The 12,848-nt window shown below is 41.6% G+C and overlaps 1 protein-coding gene across 9 annotated transcripts in view; it reads left to right on the top strand.

The window, feature by feature from the left end:
• DNAH9 (dynein axonemal heavy chain 9) overlaps positions 1-12,848 on the top strand; it is a 468,295-nt gene that overhangs the window by 349,401 nt on the left and 106,046 nt on the right. For all 9 annotated transcript variants that reach the window (XM_049859546.1, XM_049859547.1, XM_049859545.1 and 6 more), the window contains 5 exons: positions 5,064-5,186; positions 6,186-6,390; positions 8,760-8,924; positions 10,296-10,436; positions 12,573-12,743. In XM_049859546.1, coding sequence (XP_049715503.1) covers positions 5,064-5,186; positions 6,186-6,390; positions 8,760-8,924; positions 10,296-10,436; positions 12,573-12,743 — 805 coding nt within the window. The remainder of the gene's footprint in view (positions 1-5,063; positions 5,187-6,185; positions 6,391-8,759; positions 8,925-10,295; positions 10,437-12,572; positions 12,744-12,848) is intronic.

The following is a 12,848-nucleotide window of genomic DNA, read 5'->3' as shown; positions in this document are numbered from 1 at the left end:
TTTTATCCACCCTAGCACACTGCCCTCTCCTTCTTCCTTCATTAGTTTTTCCTCCTTTTCTGGATCTTTCTCACCAATCTATAGACATCTTATTTTTTTTCTCCCATCTTAAAAAACAGACAAAATAACTCTCATACTCACATTTGTCCCTTCAGTTACTGCCTGTATATCTGCTTCTCTGTCAGCAACATTCTTGGAAAGAGTCATATAAAATCACTACCTACAATCCCTCTCCTCCTGTCTCAAAGTCACTGCAATCAGGCTGTCACCATTAAATGTTCTTGTCAAGGTCACCCATGACTTCCACATCATCAGACCCAATGGCCACCACTTAATTCTTGTGCTTGGTCTATCCACAACACTAACACAGCTGGTCACATCATCCTTCCTGAAACACCTTCTCCGTCCATTTTCCTGGTTTTACCCCTACCTCACAGGCCACTTCCTCTCAGTCTCTTTTGCTGGCTTTTGATAATTTCTTCTTCTTGATTTCTTAAGGTTGGAGCCCCCCATGTCTCAGTCCTTGTACCTTCTCGATTTTCTGTAGTCACACCGTGAGATATCTCATCCAGGCTCATGACTTCATATGCCATCTTTATACTAACAAGTCCCAGATTTATCTCACCAGTCCCCATCTCTCCCCTGAACTCAGAGTTCTTTGATCTAACCCCTATTTGGTATCTCATACTTTTTGGGCCCCCATCAAGTCAGTTTCTATTCATGACAACGCCATGTGTGTTAGGAAATACTGTGCTCCATAAGGCTTTCAATGGCTGATTTTTGGAAGTAGACTTCCAGGCCTTTCTTCCAAGGCACCTCTGGGTGGACCCAAACCACCAACCTTCCAGTTGGCAGTGAGTATATTGTTTACACCACCCAGGGACTCCATCTCAAACTTAGTACATCCGTAATTGAACTGATCTCCTCTGCCCACTGTGCCCACCCCATCAAAACCTGCTCTACTCAAGGCCTTCCCCATCTCTGCTAAGAGCAACTCCACCCTTATTCATACATCCATACTCAGGCAGAAAACCTCGATGTCACCTTTGACGCCCCTCTTTCTTGCACTCTCCGCATCTGACACATTAGAAAGTCCTGTTATCTAGCTCTCCTTTCTCAGTGTGATCCAGAATCTGATGGCTTTGCCCCATCCTCTGCTCACACTGTGGTCCCAGCTGTAGTTTCCACTCACTTGCAATATCACAGTGGCCTCCTAAGCAGGCTCCCTGTTTTCTCCCTTGCCCCTACAGCCTCCTCTCAGCAGAGTAGCTAGAGTGATCCACTTACCACCTAAGTCAGATCATGTCACTTCCTTACTCAAAGCCCTCCTAGTGCTCCCATCTCAGAGTGAAGCCAGAATCCTAAACACAGCCCACCAGAGCTTATGAGACCAGGACCCCTTCACTGCTCTGATCCTCTCTCCTATTACTCTCCCCCTTGCTCACTTCTCTCCAGCCTCGTTGCTCTTCCTCAGTCACAGCAAACACTTTGTTCTCAGGCTGTTGCACTGGCTGTTCTTTCTCTCTAGAATACTGTTTCCCCAGATATGCTTGCTGTTGTTAGTTGCCGTCAGATTGGCTCTGGCTCATGACGACCTTACATATAACAGAACAAAAGGTTGCCTGGTAAAATGTTGCCTGGTCCTGCACCATATTCATGATTGTTGGTATGTTTAAACTCATTGTTCCATCTATTGTGTCAATCCATCGCATTGAGGGTTTCCCTCTTTTTCACTGACCTTCTTCTTTACCAAACATGATGTCCTTTTCTAGCGATTGGTCTTTTCTGATGATGTATCTAAAGTAAGCAAGTAGAAGATATTCCAAAGACATTCTAGGACTTGGATTGGTTTCCTGGAGCTGCTGTAATAAATTATCACGAACTTTGGTGAAGGGTAAGACAGTACACAATACTGGGGAAGTCAGCACAACTTGACTAAGGCAAGGTCATGGAAGCTTCATAGACGCATCCAAACTCTCTGAGGGACCAAATTATTGGGCTAAGGGCTGGAGACCACGGTCTCCGTGGACATCTAGCTCAATTGGCATAATATAATTTATAAAGAAAAAAGATCTACAACCTATTCTGGGGTCTTAAAAGCTTGTGAGCAGCCAACTAAGATACTCCATTGGTCCCACCCAGTCTGGAGCAAGGGAGAATAAAGAAAACTAAAGACACAAGGGAAAGATTAGTCCAAAGGACTAATGGACCACAACTACCACCGCCTCCACCAGACTGAATCCAGCACAACTAGATGGTGCCTGGCTACCACCACTAACTGCTCTGACAGGGATCACATTAGAAGGTCCAGACAGAGCTGGAGAAAAACGCAGAAGAAAATTCTAACTCACAAAAAAAGACCAGACTTACTGGTCTGCCAGAGACTAGAGAAACCCCAAGAGTATGGCTCCCAGACACCCTTTTAACTCAGTACTAAGTCACTCCTGAGGTTCACTCTTCATCCAAAGATAGACAGGCCCATAAAACAAAACAAGACTAAAGGGGCACACAAGCCCAGAGGCAAGGACGAAAAGGCAGGCGGGGACAGGAAAGCTGGTAATGGGGAACCCATGGTCAAGAAGGGGAGAGTGTTGACCTATCATGAGCTTGGCAACCAGTGTCACAAAACAACGTGTATTGCTTAATGAGAAACTAATTTTCTCTGTAAACTTTTATCTAAAGTACAATTTTTTAAAAAGTGAAAATAAATTATCACAAACTGGGTGGCTTAAAACAATAGAAATCTATTCTCTTACAGTTCCCAAGTCCAAAATCAAGGTCTCGACAGGGTTGGTTCCTTTCCGAGGCTCTAAGGAAGGCCCATTCCATGCCTTTCTCCTAGTGTCTGGTGCTTATGGCAATCTTTGGTGTGCCTTGTCTTATAGCTTCATCACAGCATCTGCCTCCATCTTCACACTGCCTCCCCATCTGTGTGTTTCCCTATGTCTCTGTGTCTCAAATTTCCCTCTCATTCCACTTCTAAGGATACTTGTCATTAGATTTAAGGCCTAGCCTAAATCCAGAATGATCTCATCTCAAGATCCTTAACTTAATTACATCTACAAAGACCCTATTTCCAAATAAATAGGGTACTGGAGTACTGGGGGTTAGGATTTAGACATATCTTTTGGGGGGCACAATTCAAACCACTACAGGACTCACACTCTTACTTCCGTCAAGTCTTCTCACTCTGCCTTATTCAAAGGTACAATCAGGCCCTTACCACCTGCATTGCCCCATTCTCTGTAACCTGCTTTACTCCCTTTCTGTTACCATCTCCTAACATACTCATTTGTCACATCTGTTGTCTCTCACTACTAGAATGTAAGCTCCCGAAAAGCAAGAATCTTTGCCTTTTTGCTCATTGCTATATATCTAATACCTAAAACACACAGTAGGCCCTCAATGAATGCTTGTTACATTGATTCTCTGTCCAGGTCCATTGACTACTTCTCTGTTAGGTGATTTTCTTGATTTGTTGTATATTATTTGAATATTATAGTACAGTGTTTTATATTACATTTATCAAGATTATTAAGTACAGTCTCCATCATATCAATGGAAATTTGAGTGTGCCATTTGCCTTTTATTTGCAATATACTACATTTTTTTCTACATTGTATATTTGCAATATACTCCAATTTGTCACTCATTGCTTCTATACATTGTGCTTTTTCTTGCATAGTTAGAAAAGTCTTTTTCTCTCCAGAAATCATACATATTTACATCCTCCTACTTTTTTTGGCTTTTCATAGTTTAGTTTTTACATCGAAGTCCAATCACCTGCAATATATTTTAGGGTGCCATATGAGGTAGGGACGTAATTTTCATTTTCTAAGTGGTTACCCATTGTTCCAATACCATTTATTGAATTCTCCATTGTTTTGGTTAAAGATGTCACTTTTGTTATATATTAAATTATTTTTTAAATAGAGTTTTTGTTCTCTTCTATTTATCTAATACTATACCAGTTTTAATTATTTAGTTTTATATTTAGCAGCATTTATTATTGTACAAATGTAATATGTCACATTTGTTTTTAAGAAGAGATGAATTACACACAAAAAAAATTTTTCAAGGAAAGATTAAAATCTCTTATAATTCATCATTCAAAAATAATATTAACTTTTTGTTTTATGATATTCTTTAAGGTTTCTTTGTATACAGCTGTATTATATATGTTATATAAAATATTTTAGTATTAGGTAATATGACTCTTTGCTCTTATCAAATTTTTTCTTTACATCCTCATTTTTTTTTTTTTTAGGTTCATTTTAAGATCTTTAGTCAAGATCTGTACAGTTTTATTGGGTTTTTTTTGTTGGAATTATATCAAACTGGAGCCCTGGTGATGCAGTGATTAAGAGCTCAGCTGCTAACCAAAAGGCCAGCAGTTCAATTTCACCAGCCACTCGCTGGAAACCCTATAGGGCAGTCCTACTCTGTTCTGTAAGGTCACCATGAATCAGAATTGACCCGATAGCAGTGGGCTTGGTTTTTGGTTATATCAAGCTTATAAAATGATTTAGGGAAAATCTACCTTTCAACATGTATATTAAACTCTTTATAGGATTGAAAAATTGAAAATAACCTAGATCTTTGTTAATTAATTCTTAAATAAATTAGGGTGTATCAATACGGTCTAATACACAGTCATTAAAATGGTTATAGAAGAATATTTAATAACATGAGAAACAGTTTACAGTATATTTTTGTATACAAAAAGCAGATTATAAAACAATGTGCTATACAAATCTGATAATATAAAACTAAACTTGAAAATATAAAATATCCAAATATATATAGTTAGACCGAAAAATATTGACCACAGACAGCAGATTTGTGGCTAATTTTCCTATTCCTTTTTGTATTTTGTATTTTTTCGGTATGTATAAAAATGTATAAAATTACATAAATACCATTTTCAATAGAGAAAAATGTGACCACCTGAGTTACCCTTCAAGTTAACTAGTGTGCTTTAGAGGCCAAGGTTGTCTTCTTGTTAAATTGCCTCGGAATCCGTTCCTTGCCACAGACTCATTCTGCCTGACTTTCTCCCCCAGTTACCTGCAAACCATAGAACATGCCCTGGAAGCTGGAGACGTGGTGCTGATTGAAAACCTAGAAGAGTCCATTGATCCTGTCCTTGGACCCCTGCTTGGGAGAGAAGTCATTAAAAAAGGACGGTGAGGCAGAGATGTGCTGCTGACCCTCTGTGAAGAGCAGGTGCACGGTCCCGTTTAGAGCCGTGGAGAGATTTGCTCTGTCTAGGATACCCTGTCCTCAGCTCACGTCAAGCGGCGCCCCGTAGCACCGAGCCTTTCTTTATCCCTGTGTGCCCTCATCTCCTAGAGGAAGTTCCCTGGAATAACTTTGTTTCCAGCAGGCAGTGTCCTCGTTCTAAAAACCACCAGTTGCTCTGGCACCGACGCTGACTCATGGCAACCCCGTGAGTGTCGGAGCAGAACTGTGCTCCATAGGGTTTTCGGCGACTGATTTTTTGCAAGTAAATCACTCACTGTCCAGACCATAAAAATAGGTACTTACGTTGTGCTCATTTATTTGTTTAACTATTTCCACCATAGAAGTCATTCCTCTGTCAACCAAGAACATTCTCACAGGAAAAAAAAAAAAAAAAACAACCCTATTGCTAGCCTGGTGGCATAGTGCTACGGCTGCTAACCAAAAGGTCAGCAGTTCAAATCCACCAGGTGCTCCTTGGAAACTCTATGGGGCAGTTCTACTCTGTCACTATGAGTTGGAATTGACTGGGCAATGGGGTTTTTTGGTTACTGCTACCCTGCAAGGCACTTTTGTGCACGATATAGAAAGGTGCCCTTTTCTCCAAACACTTTACTGCCACCTGCTGGAAATTTTTCATAATATGCAAATCTGCTCTGACTACCAGGTGAATGGCTCTCCCTAGAGCTGTCCGGAAATCAAGCTTGGAGACCGGGAAAGAAAGCCTACCACGCTCCTCCCCATTGTCCATATCACACATGCAAGAGTCCCTGGGCTCACTCAGACACACCAGGAGGAATCCATCTGTATACGCCGCTATTGTTGCTTGCAATGATCAAAAATGCTATGACTTTGCAAAAGCACAGCTGGTAGCTCTAGAATTCTTTCCTTGAACGAATTTTGCAGAAAAGGAACCCACTCTTACATGAGCCTTTGTGTTCCAGATTCATTAAAATTGGAGACAAAGAGTGTGAATACAATCCCAAATTCCGGCTCATCCTGCACACCAAGCTGGCCAATCCTCACTACCAGCCCGAGCTGCAGGCTCAGGCCACCCTGATCAACTTCACTGTGACCAGGGATGGCCTAGAGGACCAGCTGCTGGCTGCTGTGGTCAGCATGGAGAGGCCAGACCTGGAGCAACTGAAGGTGAGGCAGGGACTCATCAAGGAAAAAGGGAAGCAGAAATTGCTCTCCACTAGATCCTGCAGGGCTCCACCCTCTGGCGGGGAGGGACGTTGTTTTTCCTGGAGCCGAGCAGAGGGCACTCAGTCACACCTAGCCACCTGGGAACACCAAGTAGGAAAACCAAGGACAGTCTGAAATGAAGAACAGAGAGGCAGAAGACAGGTAGGGTAATGGATATTACTATTGCCAAGAGCAGAGTCTCTGGGTGGTGCTAACAGTTAACACACTCAGCTACTAACTGAAAGGTTGGAGGTTTGAGTCCACCGAGAGGTACCTCGGAAGAAAGGCCTGGCAATCTACTTCCAAAAAATCAGCCATCAAAAGCCCTGTGGGGCACAGTTCTACCCTGACGCACGTGGGTCACCATGAGTTGAAATCCACCTGAGGGCAACTGGTTTGTCTTCTGTTTGTTTGCTTGTCTAACTTAAGGAAGCTATAACTTCTTGGCTCTTGTACAGCCTGTGATTATTGCCTTTAGACCCATGCTGCCTGCCTCATCATGGAAAGAACCTTCTAACTGCTGTTGGCTCCAGCCACAGCTCCCCTGGCCTCCCCGGTGTTCCTTAAAAACATGTGTCTCAATCTTGCCTGAAGACCAGGACATGCTGTTCTGTCTGCCTGGAATGTCCTGTGCCCAGATGCTTCAAATTACTTGGGAATTGGCTCAAATGCCAGCTGCTCATTGATTCTGTTCCTGATCACCCCAGTTTAGATTAGCTTCCCTCTCTCTAATGTCATCCTGTTTTATTTTCTTTATAATTCTTATCACCACCTGAAATGACAAGGTTTATTTGTTTCTACTCTTATATTCTGGCGTCCTTCACTGGACTGGTTAGCCTTGTCCTCTGCTGAATCCTCAGCACCTGTAATGGTGCCTGTTGCAGAGCTGCTCCTCCTTAGGTAGGTGCTGAAGAAATAAATGATTACAGGAAGCCAAGTCCTGGGGAGCTATGGGCTCAATCTTATATGCACTGTAAATTTGGCCTGTTTTTTATAATTTAATGTGGTCTAAAGAGAGGGAAGAAAAGGATGCTACCCTAAGTTGAACCTTTTTCTATCACCTTGGAGAGTTTAACTCTACTGACTTGGAAACCCTGGTGGCATAGTGGTTAAGAGCTATGGCTGCTAACCAAAAAGTCAGCAGTTCAAATCCACCAGGTGCTCCTTGGAAACTCTATGAGGCAGTTCTACTCTGTCTGATAGGGTCTCTGTGAGTGGGAATCGACTCGACAGCAACCGGTTTGGTTTGTTTTTGTTTCTGTTTTTGTTTCTGACTCCTGGATATAGACTTGTGAACATGCGTGATCACAGGCCCTCAGGCTTGGGCCCAACCATGTTTACAGCCAACCTCTCATCAGCGGCCGAGTGCAATAGCTGTTCGCACCACCCAAAGTTAACTACGCCTCCTCTGCAAAAAAAAAAAAAAGAACTTCCGGTATTTTAGCGTATCTTTTTTTTTTTTTTTTATCCTAACAATCAGAAAGGGAACATGAAGTAAGATCTGCTAGGATACCAGCACTCTACTCCACCCTAAGGAGGGCTCTCAAAAATACCTGTCTAAACTGTATGTAACAGTTTCTGTTGACTTTTTTCCAAAAGAAAGATAATCCATAAGGGAGTTGTTCATTTCTGAGCCTTAAAGTAATGATAGAGAGGACCTCTAGAGAACTAAGACCTGACCCTGACTTTAACCATTCAAAGAAGCAAGTTCCATTTCGTGAGCATTGGCTGTGGTAAGCATTGCATGACAATCCTATCAGGTAGGGACAATGGTTAACCCTACTGAAGTCACTGAAGTTGTTAAGAGCTTAACGTGGCCGTGTCACGTGGCCCAGCTGAGATTTGACTCCTCTGCTTGTCTTGTCCGCTCATTATTTCAAGCACTCTGCTATTCTGCCTCGTTTAGTACCTCCAGCGGAGGACTTTGGCTCCATAAAAATAAGCCTTTATTTATTCAGATATATCCCAACAGTGAGGGCAGTGGTGGTTCTGTGATAGAATTCTTGCCCTCCATGCTGGAGACCTGGGTTCAAGTCCCAGATGGTGCACCTCATGTGTCGCCACCACCTTTCTGTCATCGGCTGCTTACGCGTTACTGTGATGCTGAACAGGTTTCAGCAGAGCTTCCAGACTAAGAGAGTAGGAAGAAAGGCCTTGCCATCCACTTCTGAAAACCAGCCAGTGAACACCCTATGGATCATGGTGGTCCAATTCTTTAACCGATCATGGGGATGGTGCAGGACCAGCCAGCATGGCAGCCAACGACAACGTCCCAACGGTAGGGTGTTCTTGACTTATATGCCTGACCCCTTCTTCCTTGATATCCATAGTCAGATCTCACGAAACACCAGAATGGGTTCAAAATCACCCTCAAGACTCTAGAAGACAACCTCCTCTCTCGCCTCTCCTCAGCATCTGGGAACTTCCTGGGAGAAACAGCCTTGGTGGAAAACCTAGAGATCACCAAGCAGACAGCTGCAGAAGTCGAGAAAAAGGTAAAACTCTTCTGACTAGTATGGGAAGGCAGCCTGGGCTAGGAAGCAAATTTTCTTTCCTCCAGTCTCTGCTTAAGACGTTTAGGAAAAGCAGATCAGAGTAACAGATGAACAGACGGCTTTTCCGTCTTCCCAACTTTCTTCGAGAAGTTCAAGCCTGGTAAGATTCCTGAAATGATTACATCACTTCCTGTTTTGTGGGATTTCCACTTTCTTGGAAATGCTTTTGACAATTCTTAACAATTTTAGCTTCAAAGATTGCCTCTCCCTCATTCCCTCTGTTCTCTACTTATTTCTGTTGGGTGTATTTTGAATCTTCTCCTTCTATCTGCCAAGTCTCATGACCCCTCGTATATTTTCCTTCTTTGTTTTCCTCTGAGCTGCTTTCGTGACCATTTCCTTAGCTCTGTCTTCGAATCTGTTTATTTTCTTTTCAGCTCTAATCTATTATTTAACTTGTCAATTGAATTTTTTCTTTTCAGTAACTGTATTCTTATTTTTAGAAGTTCTGTTTAGTTCTTTTTCAGATATGCTTGTTCTATTTCGTAATGCCCAATTTCATGCTTTTTTAAAAGTGTATCTAGGACTTTTTAACATAGTTAGTAATAACTTTTAGATTGTGCCATCACCTACAGCTTTGTGGCTGCTAACCCTGTTTCTTTCTTTTTTTTTTTTTTTCCTCTTTTTTTTGGATCTTCTGACTGCCCTTTCACTGAGACGCTTCTCCTCTAGTTTGTAACCGTTCATTGTGAGCTCATTTTCAGTAGGGATCATTGTATTTTTCCTGTGACACTCACACATATTATCAGTAGTTTCTGTCTATTCTGGAGCATGAGGTAAGGCATATTGAGGTTTGTATTTAATGGCTTGTTTTTAAAGAAATACCCCTTTGGTGTTTAGATTTTTTTGTTGTTGTTTTTATTTCTGATAAGAAATTTTCTGAAAACAAAGCATTTCATTGAAAGAGATCTACTTTGTGAATTTATGTAGTATTCCTTCATAAAAAAAAAACAAAGAAAAAATTAAAAACAGGTTATACTTCTTTTCTTGGATTTCCACTGCTGGAATTCTTTTTTTTTTTTTTTTCAACTAATATATATTTTTGGTATTTCTATAAAATCTTTCTCATTAAAAATGAAGCTTAGAGGCTTGTGTGACCCATACCTCCGACTGGAAAAGCTGACACCCTCAATTTTGTGAAAGACTAGAAGTGTATCACCTCCTTTCTCCCCCGAGCTCTACCCACCATTCCCTTTACAATCCACCCCACCCTACATACATACACCCATGTACACACATAGAGAAGCTGAGTTAATTTCCAGGAGGCCCTGGTTGGTTTGAACAGTGGGTTTCTGTTTCTTTTTCTAACAGGTCGAGGAGGCCAAGGTGACCGAAGCCAAAATCAACGAGGCCCGAGAGCATTATCGGCCAGCAGCTGCCCGGGCCTCTCTGCTCTACTTCATCATGAATGACCTCAGCAAAATCCACCCCATGTACCAGTTTTCTCTCAAGGTGACTTATACGTGGATATTTTTTTTTTCCCACATAATCACAGCAAGCATTGTAAGATAGCCAATGCAACTCTCAGTCCTCCATCAGAGGTTGTCTGTGTGCTTCACCAGCCATGGCAGAGCTTTATGGGCAGAGCCAAGGCAGCAGCTACTTTGCTTCAAACCTGTATTACAGTCTTCATCTGTTTGATTGGGGACACATGACTCATTGATCACTTTGGGTGGAACAAAAGAGAAGGCTCCATAGCAAGTCTCATCCTCATTCCTTCAGTACGCATCTGCCCTGGGTACTGTGCTTGCGGAATGTGTGGAGGAGGATACCAAAGAAATGCAAACAGTGATCCCTGCCCCAAAGGGCTTAAAATATAATAACCGGTCACTCACCACTGAGTCAATTTGCAATTCGTGGTGACCTCATGTGTAGAATTGTTCTCCATAAGGGTTTTCGATGGCTACTTTTTTTGGAAGTAGATTGCCAGGCCTTTCTTCCAAGCCTCCAACATTCCAGTTAGCAGCCAAGCTTGTTAACTATTTGCACCACGCAGGGACTTCTAAAATATAATAGAGATCAAATGTGCATATCATTTTGTGTTGACTAATGACAAAAGCAGACAACTATAATGGACCAACTATCAATATCTTTTCTTCTACACTCATATCCCCAAAAAACTAGTTTATGGTTGCATTATGGTTGCTGAAATAGTCCTAAAACCAAAGATATTAGCAAATGAAAAACACTGAGAAAGTTTACCTTATTCATGAAAAAAAAAAAAAACTGTAAGTTTTAAGTACACTTCCAAAAGTACATCTTTCTCCCCTAGGGCATTCATCAGAAGACCACAACTGCAGAGGCATTAGGGCATGGAGGAGCATTTCTGGGAGTTTCTCTGGTCTGGCCCTACACACAGAGAGAACAGCCAGAAAAAGAACACACACAAAAACATATGAGAGAGACAGAGACAGGCAGAGAAAGAGACGGACAGAGAGAGAGACAGGCAGAGAAAGAGAGACTGAGAGAGATAGAGGACAGAGATAGAAACAGACAGAGAGAGAAGGATACACTGGGAGAGACAGACAGAGAGAGAGAAGGACAGAGAGAGCGAGAGACTGACAGAGAGAGAAAAAACACAAAATGTTTTTTGTTCTTGAAGCCAAGAAGGGGAAATAGAAAAGAGACTGAAAACCTGAATAGCTAGGAATTGAAAACGTCTGAATTATACCGTGGTTTTCATTTTCTTTAATGACTCATTCTATGCATGTCACATTTAAAGTGTAGCATTCTGAATGTTTATTTTTATAGTCAATATTTGAGTTTAAAACAATGGAATACTTATTAATGTGATTTTGATTTCATATTACACCCTTAAAGCCCAGAATAAAAAATGTAACTAAAGCAGGGTAAACCAAAAAAACCAAACTGTGTGTGTGGCTCATTGCAACACTATAGAACAGAGTAGAACTGCCCGTAGGGCTTCCAGGGAACACCTGGTAGATTTCAACTGCTGGCCTTTTAGATAGCAGCCAAGCTCTTAACCACTGCAAGTACAGGAAGGATCTATTTCTAAAAGTATACTTGAGAGGATTCCTGAAATAACTGCAGAGGTAATAGGAAGAAAAGCAAAAACATGAAATTCTAATCATTACCAAAAGGAAAAATCATTAATTAAAAATATTCTGAGTACCTAATATGTGGGAGGGCCTGTTTTAGAAAACAATGTTGTACAGGACATTATTTCTGCCTCCAAGAATTTTATTATCTAGTGAATATAAAAAATAATAATAATAATAATAATAATTGATTCCAGATGCTTATTATTGGGTGCATTTTGCTCTTTATTTGGGTGGTTATCCAATACAAACTTATTGGTTTAATTGAATTATTTTGGCTACCGGACACTTAGTTTTCATTGATAAAGCTGTGGGCTGTTTGTCACTTTGTGGCAATATAATTATTATGAATAACCTAAAAAAAGAGTTAATAGAATGTTTTCTTGCTGCTGCTGTCCCTCCTTGTCAGGATATGCTGGGAAAACATTTCTGTGGGCTGGCAAATTATAACATTCTTCACAGGTAAGATGGCTAGCTATATACAGAGAGGGCTGTGTAAGTCACCAACATCCTGCCTCCTCCCCCCCAGGCCTTCAGTATTGTCTTCCAGAAGGCTGTGGAGAGAGCTGCTCCCAGTGAGAACCTAAAGGAGCGGGTGACCAATCTAATAGACAGCATCACCTTCTCTGTGTGCCAGTACACCACCCGCGGACTCTTCGAGTGTGATAAGCTGACCTACCTTGCCCAGCTCACCTTTCAGGTAAAAGGGGTTGAAGAAGTTTCCAGATGACCGGTTATTTTCTAGTGCCTAACCAGCAGATGTAAAGTAACTTTCTCTTCTAACATCACTGCCCATAGTACCTTC

The sequence above is a fragment of the Elephas maximus genome, chromosome 19, assembly GCF_024166365.1.
Source record: "Elephas maximus indicus isolate mEleMax1 chromosome 19, mEleMax1 primary haplotype, whole genome shotgun sequence".
NCBI classification, from domain to species: Eukaryota; Metazoa; Chordata; class Mammalia; order Proboscidea; family Elephantidae; genus Elephas; species Elephas maximus.
Note: the sequence above shows the minus strand (reverse complement) of the source record. Positions and strands in the feature narration are given on the sequence as shown.